General features: G+C 53.8%; 1 protein-coding gene across 2 annotated transcripts in view; it reads left to right on the top strand.

Annotated features, from left to right (window-relative positions):
• The window catches only part of RNF144A (ring finger protein 144A), an 84,016-nt gene extending 70,653 nt beyond the window's left edge, over positions 1-13,363 (top strand). For both annotated transcript variants that reach the window (XM_058668311.1, XM_004582588.2), the window contains exons 6-8: positions 2,893-3,040; positions 5,847-5,936; positions 13,125-13,363. In XM_058668311.1, the coding sequence (XP_058524294.1) occupies positions 2,893-3,040; positions 5,847-5,936; positions 13,125-13,256 (370 nt within the window). In that variant the 3' untranslated portion in view covers positions 13,257-13,363. The remainder of the gene's footprint in view (positions 1-2,892; positions 3,041-5,846; positions 5,937-13,124) is intronic.
• Positions 13,364-15,180: the final 1,817 nt, after the last annotated feature.

Below are 15,180 nucleotides of genomic sequence, written 5' to 3'. Positions count from 1 at the left end.
CAGTTTTTTTCCATGACCCCACTGTGTTGAGGGGATCCAAAAGAGAGTTACAGACACAGGAATGAGAGTGGGGGGCCAGGATCTAAACTCCAGGGATGTTGTCCGAAACAGGATTGCATCTTCTGGAGGCTGGGGTTGCGTCTCGCTGGATTTCCTTGTGTGCCGGGAAGGCTGTGGAGACACTCTGTGTTTCCCCCCCTCCTGAGTAGCCGTATGGCTGAACTGTTGGCCCGGTGGACACTGTGGCATCGTTCTGTGGGCTTGGACGTTGATCAGTGGGCCCGTGAAACATTGCTGCGAGCTGAGACCCTGCCTCATAGCATCTGCGGGGTCACAGCGTGTGGCTCACCCAGGGTTTGGAGCCCAGTTCCCATGGCTGTCCTCACCCGTCCAGCCATCTTCCCAACTTCTCCCTGCTTTGCTTTCCTTGCACCGGCTGCTCGGCCCCGGGGCCCTCGGCACCCCTGCCAGCCCCCCTTGTCCATTCCCATGTGCACTTTTCTCCCTGCCACTCTCCTACCATGCCCCCTGCCTCCTCCCGCCCTGCAGCACAGAGCCTGCATCCCCTCTCAAACATCCAGTCCCCAGAGCAGGGTGGTTGCCTCCTCCCTCTGTGTTCCTGTGGAAATTGTGTGTGGATTGCAGCCCTGGCCACCCTGTGTCCCTGGTCACCTGTTAACAGGCTGAGCCACCTCGCTGCTCCTCCAGCATCAGCAAGCACCACGTTATTCAGACTTAGGTCCGTTAGAAGAAGAAGCATGCCCCTTGCTTGCTGGGATTTAAATCATTGGTAGGGCTTGGTTTCCACAGTGGGGGAGGGGGAGGGGAAGGCACACGGGGCGGGAGAAGCCCCATTGCACAAACACGTTCATGGCCTGTGTTGTGTCCAGCGCAGGCCAGGAGTGAGGAGAAGCCAGAACCTCTGCCTGTTGGGATGCAGGTGCCCGAGCCAGGCTTTCTGTAAGTCAAACCCTCTTTTAGGGGAGGAGCCCTAGAGAGTCTGTTGATTGGTTTTTCTATTCCACGACGACAATGAAAATTAATACACAAATCTCATTTTGTAGCAAGTTGACAAATCAGAAGATTCACATAAAAATGGCCGGATCCCGAGGATGTGACCCAAGACCGCAGACTCCATCTGCCCTGAGCATTGGAGTTGCTCCTAGTAAACCAGATGCCGGAGCGTGTCTATAAGCCATCCTCGCCACCGCACACATTTTTGTACACGGAGCCTGCGGATTGTAGTCACTTCCATTTTCAGCACTTTCCCCTGAGCAGCCTCGGTGTGCTGCAGGGGTCACACTCTGCTCATGCATTCATGTCCCGCTTGGCCTCCGAGTCACTTGAGCATGCCATGCCTGGCTTTCACAACACTACATTATTGATCAAAACTCATAACCAACCTTGGTTGTGGGATTGGGTGTGTTTGAAGGGGAGGCCGGGGTTACACAGGCACTTGCCCGTGTGCAGATTCACCATCTCTTCATGAACATTCCATTCTGTGCAGCCCACTTGGCTTGTCAAATTGGAGTAAATTTTGAGCTACAGTTTTATTATCACTCAATAGCCGTGTTGATAACAGCTGCTGTTTGTTGAGTGCTTGCTAGGTACGTGCAAACTTGTGTGAACTCTTCAGTCCTTACCACACCCCCGAGAGAACGATGCTGCTGGCTCCTTGGTGCGTTTGGCAAATGAGATTAAGATTGAGGGGTGCGTGAGTGGCACAGCAAGGAGTCTGTCGGGAGGCTGCTCCTCTCCTTGTGGTTCTGGCCCACTGATGCCCTCCAGAGCTGGTTCTCCACTCCTAGACCAGATAGAATCACCTTCAACCCAAACGTGAGCCTTGTCCAGGACAGCCCAGGAACTTGCCCATAAAGAAGGTTCACAGCTCATCATCAAGTGGCCTACCCCAAAGGGAAACTGTATTTATATCTTACTCTCCATGATGCTTGTGGAGAGAGTGCAGCCAGAACACACTCAGTGCCAATCCTTGCTCAGCTGAGTGGATCCCTCCCATACCTCAGCAGGAGGTGTTTGTCTTGGTCCTGTTAGGTGCGGTGTAGTTGGTTTCCCTTGGTTCTGTTATGTGTGTAGCTGATTTCTTTTGGTTCTGTTAGGGTCTGTGTGGTTGGCTGAACTAATAGAGCCCTCCTGAGTGGGGATACTGTTTCTCCCCAGCTGGCCTGATACCCTGGCAGGTCCTGTCACTGTGTCTCGAGTCACAAGTGATGGGCATGCTTCCCCAGTTGGGCCTCCTTGTGTGGCTGCCCCAGGTCCTTGCTGTCTCCTGCTGCGAGCTGTGCACAAGGCAGCTGCTGCTTGTGCTCCGAGGCCTCAGCTTCCCCAGGCTCACGTGGAGCAGTTCGGAGACACTCACACAGCCTGTTTGTGACCAGCACTTGTCCCTGATTGACAAGACCTCCATGGAACCAACCGCATCAGACTTCTTAGAAAAGCAGTTTGTTTAGACAAAAAGCAGTTATGTCTGTCTAAGCAAACAATGGGCGTGTGTGGGGTATGTTTGTGTGTGTCTGTGTCTACATGTCTGTAACAGATATTTTTCCAATGATAGCAAAGCACATTGGATACTGACACAGTATTTGTACCCAGACACTCGATGTCTGCCTTTGCCATGTTTTCTTTGGTGTGTCTGTACATGTATGCATTCAGATAGATGCTGACTTTGCTGTTTTTTCCTAAATCGGAAAGACTGATTCCCAGGCTTTAGACTGTTTTTCTGGAGTTCCTGTTTCTTCATTTTATTTCACTTAATAATCAAAAGCCTCAGTCCCGACCATCAAGTGCGCGCATGCATGCCATGTGGCCACACTGCAGGGTGCAGCAACACCCCCACCCTAACCGGACGCAAACCTCACGTGCCGTCTCCCACAGTGCCTCGTTCAAGCTGGGAGAGGATGACGCATCCATCAAGCGCTGCCCCAAGTGCAAAGTCTACATCGAGCGTGATGAAGGGTGTGCTCAGATGATGTGCAAGAATTGCAAGCATGCCTTCTGCTGGTACTGCCTGGAGTCCCTGGACGTGAGTACCGCCCCCTCCCACCCTGCTGCCCTCAGCTGTGCTGAGCTCTGAGAACAGAGCTCCGTGGAGAAAGGACACTGTTACCTGCGATCGCTGTTGCTGAGTGTGCTGGCTTACAGCGTGCAGTGCTGCCAGAGGGCCTTAGCTCAGGCAGGGAGCCTGGCCCAGGCTTGGGATTCAGTGTGGGTGTTAAAGGCCTGTTCAGAAACTCTGTCTTGGTCAGCTTAGGCCATGGTAAGAAATGATCTAGACTGTGTGGCTTCAGCCACAGCTATTTTTGCCTGAAGGCTCTTCAGACTGGGGATATCTGGGTAGGGTGAGGGTTCCTTACTGGGTTTTGGAGGCTGCTTTCTCACCGTCTCCCCACATGGCAGAAGACGTGAGCTCTGGTCTCCTTTTCTTATTGAAGTACCCAGGGTCTGCATCAGAGGGGCTGCCCGTCAGGCCCTGTGGAGGTCCCACGTCATGCCCCGCTCATGCCGCCTTCAATGGAGGCTTTTTCCCAGCAAGGGTCTGTTAGGGCAATAGCGCAGGCAAACAGAGCCTGGAGCTGGCCAGGTGTGAGACAGCTTCCAGGCGTGGCAACACCCACATTGTCTGCAGGGCAGGAAACCGTTGGTCGGCCTGTGCTGTGTGGCAGTGTGGCAGTATTGCCAGTGCACTGGGAGCCCTGTGCTGCAGGGCTGTTGGGAGGTGAGGGTGGAAATACAAAGTGCCTGGCCCCCGAGGGTCTGCACCCAGCAGGAGGCGCCACTAGCTTTCCCTTCCTGCTTGGAGGCCCTGAGGCACAGGCTGCTGCACGCATAGCCCCGGGCAGTTAGAGGTTCTGTGTTTCCTTCTGGCTGTGGCCCTGCTGCATAGGGAGCCATCTCCAGTTCTCAGCACTGGCAGCTTCCCACGGAGGGGGCGGGGGTTGTGCAGCTTTCAAGGGATAGGATAGGAATGATCTCAGAGTGAGAGCATCGTGGCAGTCCAGCACTGCCCGGCCAGCTCCACATGCCTCTTTGTTTAACATGTGTGGCATTCCTGTGAGTGGCAGCAATTGTTTCATGCTTCCCTTAAAAAGGAAAAAAAAAAAAAATATGCTGATTTTTTTTTTTTTTTTTTAGTTACAGAGAAAGAGGGCTATGCTAGGTCAAGTCCAGGAACCCAGAGCGTCTTCCAGGTCTCCCACGTGGGTGTGGGTACAGAGGCCAAGCTATTGGCTTATCTGTCACCACTTTGCCCAGGTGTATTTGCAGGGTATTGGGTCCGAAGTGGAACAGCCAGATCTGAAATCGGCTGCCCTATGGGATGCCTGCCTTGTAGGCGGCAGCTTGACCTGCCATTTCATAGCTCCATCGGCTTCTCACGCAGGCAGGAATGGGGGGCCAGCCTCTGCTCTCTCAGACTCCAGGGGCCACCTGCTGCCTCCGGTCAGCATTTGGCAGGAAGCTGGAAGCTGCAGGGAGTGTGTTCAGTCTCTTTCTCTGAGCATCTCCCCAGTTGTGCCTCTGGTGGCAGGCACCGCTGCTTCCCTTTCAGGAAGTTTCATGATTGAACAGTAGAAAGGGCAGTGTGCCTGCTGTGGACACAGAGCCAGCTTCTCGGCACCTCCGGGACTGTCACACCCAGGGGCTTCACTGATTGCCCTGCAGTCATCAGGACTACTTTATGCGTAGAAAGCCATGTTAGAATGCCTGTCAGGCAATACGATCGGTGCACCCTATGTCAACTCTCATCTTGCATCCACTGTGGTTGGGTAAGGGCACAAGTTCTTCATCTTGAGGGATCTGACTTATTCCTGGCAATAAATAAATAGTAAATAAACAATGCAGATGCTATCCAGACATGGCTGTGAGGAGGGCCACTTGCAGTGGATGTGAGTCCACCTATAGCCAGGGGAGGCAGCCAGGCCCTGGTCCAGGCATAGGGACAGCTGAGGGTCACATGACTGGAATCTGCTCAGCTGGGTGAGGGAAAGACCATGCTGACCCAGAGCTCCCAAAGATACGAATGTGAGCAAGAAGGAGATGAGGTTACTCATGGCCGAGCAGGGACAAATGCTGGAAAGTGAACCCAGTACCGGTCCTGCAGGTGTGGGTCCCAGACTGGGTACTCTGGCCTCCAGCACCAGGACCTGTGCTTCGCAAGCAGATTCCAAGGATCCCAGCCACGTGGTGTTCTGCACATCACTGGGGGCTCAGGTGATTCCAATATGCAGGCCTGGTGGCTCTAGTGGTCGGCTTTTCACCCCTCACAGGGGATTGGCTAAGAAAGAGCAGCATCATGGGGCACTTGGCTGCCTCTGTGAGGGTGGGGCGTTGCAGAGGGAGGTTCCTGTGAGAGCCAGGGGCAGTCAGCATGTGTCCAGATGGACTCTCCTGGAGCTGCCTTTCTAGGGTGACATAAAAGGCTTCCAGCAGGCTCACTCTGCACCTGAGTGACGCCCACAGCCTGTGCGCGTTGCTAACTTGGGACTTAACGTCTGTGTAAGTGAGCACCCAGATCTTGTGCAAACCGTCCCCCCAGCCCTATGTACGCAGGAGGCATGCCCTCTGTGAGCTGCAGAGCTGGCCCCTTTGGCTGAGGAGGCGCTTCTTGGAGCTGAAGCCTGAATTCTGCCCCCCAAAGCCTCCTGGCTCCCCAAGCCAGCTGTGCTGTGGGCTGCTCCATGGAGAGCAATTGGAGGCCCTGGGGACTGCTGTCCTGAGCACCAAGCTGCCTTCCGTGTCTCTAGTCACCAGGACCTGGTTCTGGTGGTCCTTCCCAACAGCAATACCCCACTCATGGCTGCTTCCTCTCTCCACACACACCCCGTCCCCAGGACGACTTCCTCCTGATCCATTACGACAAGGGACCCTGCCGCAACAAGCTGGGCCATTCACGCGCCTCTGTGATCTGGCATCGGACCCAGGTAGGTGGGCAAACGGGGCCTTGCCCCCGAGAGAGAGAATGTGCATGGCTATGTGCAGGTTCCGAAGGCTTGCCAGGTGCTCAGGTGCTGGGTGGATGGGCTGAGTTGGCTGGGGTAGCTGCTGTTCTGCAGTTGTTCCTATGGGCCCAAAGCTGGAGTATGTACGACCACCTTGAGCACGCATGATGGAGGCAGAAGAGCTGACTTCGGGTGCATGCTTTCAAGGCCTCTGCTGTGGTCCAGCTGCAATTGATTCCTTGTGAGAGCTGTCTTTCCGGCAGCCGAGGGTGGCATGTTGGGGATGGGGAGCTCAACGAGGAACTGGAGTGAGCCCTGAGTTACAACACCTGCATAGTCTGCTCTGGGGTGTCCACACCGGGGAGTGAAATGCGCGTCCCTCCCTTGGGGAGCTGACATTCTTTTCACAGAGGTGGTGACCCAGCTGCGGCTGGAGCAGGGTGTGACAGCTGGAGTGTTTGCAGCAGCCCCTGGGAGGTGGTACCTGAGTCAGGGAGCTGCTGTGGGCACACCCAAGGCAGGACTGAGCTGGTGCCAGGGTGGGCCTTGGACCCCCAAACAGGGGGTGCTGTAGACAGAGTAGGACAGAGTAGGACAGATGGGTGGTAGGCTGCTATGAGATGTTTGCTGTCTCTTCTGGGCAGAGTGGAGGGCACCAAGTGAGTCAAGGGTTTCCCTCTGGAGCCTCTGAGGTGGGTGGGCTTGGTCCCCCAACCTCAGACTTGGAGAACCGCATGCCCTCAGCAGTGGCCAGGCCACAAAGGGAGACCACAGCTGCGTTTCTTCCACATACCCCAGTATGGGTGCCTGGGTGAACTGTGGAGTCCCTGTTCAGGGGCCTGGCAGCCAAGTGGTCTCCGATGCCGCCATCATTTAGGCCTGGCAATGAAGTAGCCCTGACCATGTGTGTAGCTCAATCTGCAGGACCAGGTGAAGCTGTCATGGTGGCAGGTAGCTCAGTGGAGTCACCAACGACCACCTAGCTGTGCCTTTCCTAAGTAGTATCCCAACTGTACATCAGGGGAGGGATGCTGTACACTGGCAGGCCCCACCCTGTGTAGACACCCCAGGATGCTGTGCACTGGCAGGCTCACCCTGTGTAGACACCCCAGGATGCTGTGCACTGGCAGGCCCCACCCTGTGTAGACACCCCAGGATGCTGTGCACTGGCAGGCTCACCCTGTGTAGACACCCCAGGATGCTGTGCAGTGGCAGGCCCCACCCTGGCACCCCAGGATGCTGTGCAGTGGCCGGCCCCACCCTGTGTAGACTTCCCTGTTCAGTCCTCAGTGGGTGGTTCTTGCGCGCTCCAGTTTTAGCCAGCCCCCTGGCACCCTGGAGGCCAGCGTTAACTGGGGTCCTTCTGGCCCTGCAGGTTGTGCCAGTCAGGCCCACCAGGGGCTGTGCATGGTGAGACCCTCTCTGTGCAGGCATTCCCTCCCCACTCCTGTCCAGCCATTCCTTCCCCTCTCTCCTGCAGACTGCTGCTCTGGGACCCTGACATGGTTTTGGGCAGAGTGGTAAGGGCCCTGTGACTCACAGTTTAGCTTTGTGTTTATCCAGTGCTCTTTAGGCAGCAAAGCAGCCTCATTATCTCTCATCAGCTTCTTTGCAAAGAGCTCTTTGTTGAACGTTTACAGAGCTTGCTGCAGTCTAGGGGTGTTAATGGACGAAGCTCTGGGCTCCTGGGCCTAATTGTGGGCCAGATTCCCTCCAGGACTCAGCACTGAGACCCCAGCCTCATGCTCCCCCCACCACCCCCACCAGGTCTTCACCTGTAGGTGCCCATCTCTGTGTGTGTCTGTTCTCCACTGCAACCTGTTCACATCCTGAGCCTTGGCAGACCCTCTCACGTGTACCGATCCCACTCTTAGCATCAGCGTCGCCAGGGGCACCTTTTCTCTCCTGGTACCCAAAGGTATTCTTCCAGAGCCTGCTGCCTCCTGTGGCTGGTGTGCAGCGCCACCTGCAGGCGGTGGTGCTTCCTACACACGGAGACGGTTCCTTAGGATGCGGCCAAGTCATCCAGTAGGCGTGTCTTCGCTGTTAAGCCACACACTGTCACACTGTCATGTGTGACATATGATGGTGGCTGCATGTTCTCATTTGGGTGTGAAGCAGGTGGGAGAGGAGGAGCTGGAGGCACTGTGTTGGCTCCATGGCCGACCCTGCCTCCAGGCCCTTGACTCTTCCTGACCCTCCGTCTGCCTCTCAGAAATGGGTCCATCCAGGCACTGCTTGGCAGGTTCCTCCCTGCCGGTGTTCTGGGTCCTCATGGCCCTCCTGCCACCAGTTGCTCCCCATGCACTCCCGGATGCAGCTGGTGACCAAAGCATGCAGGGCTGTGTGAGATTGTGAGGCAGGCTGAGAAGGGAGGAAGGCCCTGGGAGGTATCGGAGCAGCAGGATGAAGTGAGCAGGGCATGCTGGAAGTGGAGAAGGCATCGGGGCATAGGCGAGGACGTGAGCCAGGGAGCTAAGTGGGAGTCTCTAGGGATGTGGCTGGCAGAGGACAGAGTGGACAGAGTCAAGATGCAGACTTCTGGACGGCACTAGGGAGCAACAGAAGCTTTTAGAACAGCACAGTTGCCTTGTGACCTCTCCTCGTGAGAGCAGGTTGCCTGCCGTCTGGCCTCGCTCTTTCAGCCTCATTCCTGTCTCTGCACGGGCAGGAGCCTCCCGTCTGTGGGTGACATCCCAGACCTGCCCCACGTGTGCCTCTCCTCACTTCACCTGCTCTTTTCCATCATATCCTACCCATCCACTGTCCACTTGTCGCTGAGGGTTTGGCCCAGGCCACCTCCTCCAGCCATCCACAGGGTGACACCCAAGGAGTGACACACAGGTGTGTCTGTGACCTCATTCCTGCTTTCATGTTATCCCCATCCTCTGATTGCTGAGGTCTGCAGCTGGGTTCACTGCACACACAGGGCAGGTGAGCCGCACCTTGCACAGGTTGCTCCGTGGCTAACTTCCTCCAGAGTTGGGCTTTCTAAGCAACTTCTCTCACTCAGAACCTCGCCACGATACTCAGTACACCCCTGGGGTACAGGTGTGTGACTTGTTTAGTGGAGATGCCGCTCAGTGCAGCCACTTACTCCAGCGCCCTGCGACTGCAGACCCTGGCAGGCAGTGGTGATCTGCACTGGCTGGGTCCCTGCCAACCACGTGGGCATCTGGCCAGAGTTCATGTGCTGTCCGTCTCCCTCAGGACTGTGTGCTGAGCGTCTGCAGCTCAGATCCTCACAATCACATGGTATTCTTCGATGCTTTTCCAGGGTTCCTGCTCCCTAATTTTTCCAGTCTGGAGGTCTGAAGCTTGGTGAGGTCACTCGAGATTTGGGGGAAGGCTATTGTGGGTTGCTTGATGACTTATAGAAGTAATGGCATGACACGCTAGGTACATTCTACCTGGTGCCTTTGTCAAGTGACCCTTTCCAGTAAGAGTTCACATCATGAACAGAAAGCTGGGTCTGCCTTGTGTGAAGGTTTTCTGTGATTTTGTTTTGTATTTGAAAGCTACAGAGACAGCAAGGATCTCCCACTGGCGCTTCACTCCCCAGGTTGCTGCCATCCAAAGCCAGGATCCTGATCTGCTTCCAGGTCTCTCACATGGGTGGCGGAGGCCCAAGCATTTGGGCCATCCTCTGCTACTCTCCCAGGATCAATAGCAGGGAGTAGCATTGGAAGTGGATTAGCTGGTACAAAAACCATTGCCCAGGTGGGGTGTCTGTGTTGCAGATTGTGGCTTAACTCCCTGTGCTGCACTGCCAGATGGATTTTTATACCTTTGTGTTGTCCTCAGTGACAGCAAGGTCTCCTGCTGCAACAGCTAGGATGGTGTGTGCAGGTGCGATGCTGGGCGAGTGCCGAGGTCCACTGTGTCTCCAGCCATGAACTCACAGGTGGGAAGCTCTGTAGCCTGTGGCTCTGTGCTCCTCTGCCCCTTACACATCAGCTGCAAGAACCATGGCACAAAGGACCAAGCCTGCCTTGTGTCAACACTTGGCTCCATGGTGGAGACTTGGGAGGGCTGCTGTCTTCTCACTCAAGAAAATCCACCTGTTTAGGATGCATTGGAGAAGGGGGGCTGCTGCCCGCATGGGCTCTCGCTGGTGTTCCCTGCACCTGTGATGGAGGGAAGAGCGTGTTCTTGGCTGAACAAAGGCAGTTAGGAGAGCCAGCTGACTCACACGTGCAATGAGCGTTCCCCAAGGCCAGGTACAAGGGCAGGGGCCACCTTATGGAAGAGCTTATGTCCTGGAAGCTGCATGCAATGATGAAGGGCATTCATGGAACTCAGTGGGATGTGTGCACAGAGCTGACATGAGGATGCCCAGCTCTGTATGTCTTGGACATATGGGCCCCAGAAATAGCTTCTCTGGAATGATAAAATCATCCTGGATCATTGCTTGTTCTGCATTTGCTTGGGCCATTGGCAGATGGCAAGATTTCACTGGCTCACACAGTCACCACCTTCCCACAGCTCTGCTTTGTGCTGGGCTTTCTTTCCTAAGCCCTTGAGCATAGTATGGGAGAGAAATCCCCGGAAAATACCCAGAACATTACCCGTCCTGCTCACTGAACCAATGCTGCACGCTCATGAGACGGAATCTGCTGCTTCACTGCCTACAGTTCCAGCTGCTCCCCTTCCAGTCCAGCACTCAGCTAATGCACCTGGGCAAGCAGCAAGCACAGCCCGCCTGCTTGGATCCCTGCCCTCCATGTGGGAGACAAGGATAGAGTTCCTAACCCCGCCATGGCTGCTGTGGCCATGGAGAGTGAAGCAATGGGTCTCCCTCTCGCTGTAATTCTGCCTTTCAAAGAAATAAGTCCTTTTATAAAATATGAGAGTCACTGTGCTGTGTGGGAGACCTATGATTGGCAGAATATGTCCTGCTCTTCTACAGAGTAGTGTGTGAGAAATGCAGGTGGGGTCAGGCTGTTCTTTTGCTTTTAAGATTTGAAAACCAAAGACAGAGGAGGAACAGACACAGAGAAAGAGTCTTCCATCTGCTGGATCACTTTCCAGTTGGCGGCAACAGCTGGTGCAGGCCAGGCTGAAGTCAAGGGCATCTTCCTGGTCTTCTGCATGGGTGGCAGGGGCCAAAACACTTGGGCTATCTTCTGCTTTTTCCAGACCATTGGCAGGAAGCTGGATTAGAAGCGGAGCATCTGGGGCATAAACCGGTACCCTTATGGGACATCTGTTTTGCAAGCAGTGGCTTCATCCACTGTGCCGTGCATGGCATGTTCTGTGATCTCAGGGTTTGCCAGGACACTGTCCCTCTGATGTGTGACTCTCCCAGGAGCCTTGAACCGTTTCCTGTCTCTAGGATGCCTGTCTCCAGTCAGCCCAGTGCCTGACTACTTGCTGAGTTAGTCAGTTCTGACATATATTTGTTTCCTATCTCATTTGCTTAATGTGCTCTCAATATCTGCCCAGCATCAATTGGCCATGGGTTGGACAACCCAGTGTGTCAAAAAGTGTTCCAAACAGGAGACTGGGAAAACAATGAAACGTGAAGGAGGACATGATCATCTGGCCAACGTCGCGGGCATGTCGTTGTCTGGCTCCCTCTAGATCTGAGGTTGCGTTCTCAGGATGGGAATTCTCAGCCGCCTTCCAGAGAAGCAGGCTGTCCTGCATGTCTCATGTGGGCTCAGATCTTAGTTGCATGGATTTCATGATGCCTGTGTGGACCTCAGTGAGTTAGCACACAGGGCAGCGAATACATATTTACAATATTAGCACAATATGATCAGTAAATGCAATCTGTCAAAGGCAGTCAGAATTATAAATGCGGACAAGTGTTGTGGAGCAGGGCGGGGGCCGTTCGGGAGAAATCCAAGTCGGGGGTTTCCCTTGTTTTACATATCTGTAATGCATTAGCATAGCAGTGTGTTTTAGAGTCAGAATGGCTCTCGGAATTCCTTTGTTTTGTTTTTTAATCTCCTTTGTACCTGAGATAAAGAAGAGTTAGATTCAGGTGCCAAGTACATTCACGTGCCCATCACTGTGAACACTAGGTGGCGGTCAAACTCCACGTTTTGTTCTTGGCTTTCCACTTTTGGGAGCAGTTACCACTGAGGGACCAGAAAGCTAAAATTTGATCATTTAGATGACAAAGTTCTACCTTTGAGGATTTTTTCTTTTAATGTCTGCTCGTGTAATGGTAACTATGTTTTAAGACAGAAGTCACAATGCACAAGAGTGTTCAGCTTTCAACTCCAGGAATGACAACCGTCAGGTCATCCTCTGATGTATCTTAGTGTGCCTACATCTGGGAACCCTTCATGTGTCCTACCCCCTCCAGCCATCTCCCACTGGAAGCCACCACCTCCCCTAACCAACTTGCTTGTCACCTGGGCTCCTTTTATGCCAGGACTCCAAGGGTGGTTTCTAGAAAACGTTTACCTGTGAGTTGATTGAGTTCTTGGTCTCTGTCCGCTGTATGGGGTGCGCTATAAAGATCAGCATCTCGTATAAATATAAATTGTATTTGCAACTCATTCTAGAGTGTCTGGCTCGTTGGAATCTTATTGGCTTATTAGATGTCCGTGTGGATGCATGCTTAGGGCTTATATGGAAAGGGCAAAGGGATGAAAAGGAAGAAGGGGATAGAAGGGAGGGAGGGTTAAGAACGGAGGGAAGAAGCTAAAGATGGATGAGGAGGTGTGGATAGCTGCATCAGAGGGACGGTTTGTTGAACGCATAGGTGAATGGGTGGACATGTGGGTGATGACTCTGGGTGTTTGGGTGAGTGGATGGATGGTTGGGTGGATGTGTAGATGATGAGTAGATGAATGGATTCTTGATGGATAGACATAGGAGTGCATAGATGGCTAGACAGGTGGCTGGAATGATTTCTGCATGGATGGATGGATAAACGGGTGGCTGGGTGGATGCTGGCTAGATGGATGGATGGACGGACGGACAGACGAATGAAAGGATGCGCGGACGATGGCTTCATGGGTCACTGGACAGATGGATGGTCGATGGGTGATTGATGGACGGATGGATGGATGGATGATGGTTAAACAGAATTATGGTTAGATGGATGGCTTGAGTGATTGATGGGTGGATGCTGGATGGTGGTGACTGGCTTACTTGTTAGTTGTGGGACACACAAGCCCAGCCTCCTTACCTCTGCTCCCTTGTCTCCTGCAGGTCGTGGGCATTTTTGCTGGATTCGGCCTCCTGCTCTTGGTGGCCTCCCCTTTCCTGCTCCTGGCCACTCCTTTTGTACTTTGCTGCAAGTGCAAGTGTAGTAAAGGCGACGACGACCCGTTACCCACCTAGAGGAAGACACATTGCTGGACAAGACCCCACCTCCAGGAAGCGCGGCCCTCCCCGTCCCGCCGCCCCCTTCTCACTAAACATCTCTCTTGCCTTATGTGCCCCATTGAGCTTCACAGGGTTGGGCTGGGTGACTTGTGTCGGAACCTCACCGTGGGGAAGACAAGGCAGGTGTGGGGAGGGCAGGTCCCCACAGTTGGTCTCTGCAGACCTGGTGTTGTGGGGGCTGCGGGAAACAGGCGGATCGGGTTTCCTCTGTAGCAAGAACCTGGGGACATTGGTGGGGCCTGAGAGTCCTTGAACAAACACTTACCCGTCTCCTCCTTAGCTTTGAGAAGGCGCTGTATCGTTGCGAGAAGAAGTCTTGGAAGGTTTCGCTTCTCTTCAGACACAGTCTGATTCTTCCGGCATGAGAGAAGCACTCTGTTTATGACAACTTTTTTATTATTATAATTACTAATGGCATTTAGTAAAATCCTTTTTAGAAGGCATTTTTCCTTTCCAACTGAGTAGTGAATATCAATGAGGTGCATATAAACCATCCTAGGCCTTTCTTGAAATGTGCATTCTCAGAAGTTAAAATTCAGTGACTTTTCTGGCACAGTCACTTTCAGGAGGTTGAGGAGGCCTTATGCGGTTCGCTGGAAGCTGGCCGTGACAGCTTTTCAAGAGCCGTGAGCTATGCGCTGTCAGATTGTGGTTTCCGTGTAGTTGTGTTGCTTGATGGTGCCGATGGGTTTGAAGGACTGTCCCCTTAGATCAGCCCGTGCTATCTCCTCTTTCGGGTGATTCGGCTCGGCTCGGGGGTCCCCCCTCTTCTCACCCAGGTAGCAGCACGCCCCTTCCAATATCTCCAAACCAAATGTTTTTCTAGGGCATTGTTCTCTGTGGAACTGAAGTGCTTTCTCCAGCCCCAAGCTCTAAGAAGACAGAAGAAAATCAAGCCAATTGCCTCCACGATAGGGCTTCCTGGCAGCGGCTGCAAGTCCCGGGGCTGTGGAGGAGCTGCTTGGAGCCTTATGCTTTCTCATTACTTTGACACGAGCACATCTTACACAGCTGCAGGTCCTGTTGCTGACAACCATGTTTGTCCGTGCTGGAAATGAACTAACTTACCCTTTACCTCCATTTGGATGTGAAGATTCTGCCATTGATCGCTGTAGGGCTGTAGGTGATGGTTTCCATGGCAGCAGGGTGTGCCAGTTAGGAAGCAGGTGCATATTTCTCCATCCACTGACCTTGATGCAAAGCAGAGAAAGTATGGAGCAAACTTGCAAAGTCACTCATGCTTTGGAGGCACAAAAGGCAAGTGCTTCTGATTGATTAGGTGGAATTTTAAGATTTATGCAGCATCCTACGGAGCCAGCCAGGAACAGAATTCGCTTCTGGCCGTTATTTTGTTCACAGCAAGCACAGGTTATTTTGTGTTTTGACTTCTACCTGGGCTAGATCCTACACACCCTCCTTGACCTTGAACAGGTGAGAGGAAACGGCGGTGCACCCCTCCTCACTGCGAGTGTTGATGCTTTCCTGTGACCAGTTCAGCTGGTGTCCGAGCTGTGTTCAGAACTGTTTGACAACTGCCCTGTGTAAGTTCAGGAACGGAGAGCCTGCTGGGACCGTCTTCCTGGCCTGATGCCCTGGTGGTGGGTCTCTGTCGTGGGAGACATGGTGGGAGATACAATGGCTGCTCTGGAAGAGGAGTGAGAACTGAGTCAGTGGCCAGCTTGTGTGGATCAGCCGTTGCCCGGGCCCTCTGAAGTGCCAGTCCAGGTTGGCAGACCTGAGGCTGTTCCTAGTCCTTCCTGCCTGGTGTAGTATCCGTGGTGCCCTTGCTTTGAGGGGTGGGGAAACCAGGGCCTTCGGAAAGGCAGCATCATCGGGGCGACGGTTCACACCCCATTTTTCTTAGGAGGACAGGATGGCC

Source organism: Ochotona princeps, chromosome 8, assembly GCF_030435755.1.
Source record: "Ochotona princeps isolate mOchPri1 chromosome 8, mOchPri1.hap1, whole genome shotgun sequence".
Taxonomy (NCBI): Eukaryota; Metazoa; Chordata; class Mammalia; order Lagomorpha; family Ochotonidae; genus Ochotona; species Ochotona princeps.
The sequence above is the reverse complement of the archived record's forward strand: the minus strand, read 5'-3'. Positions and strand labels throughout refer to the sequence as shown.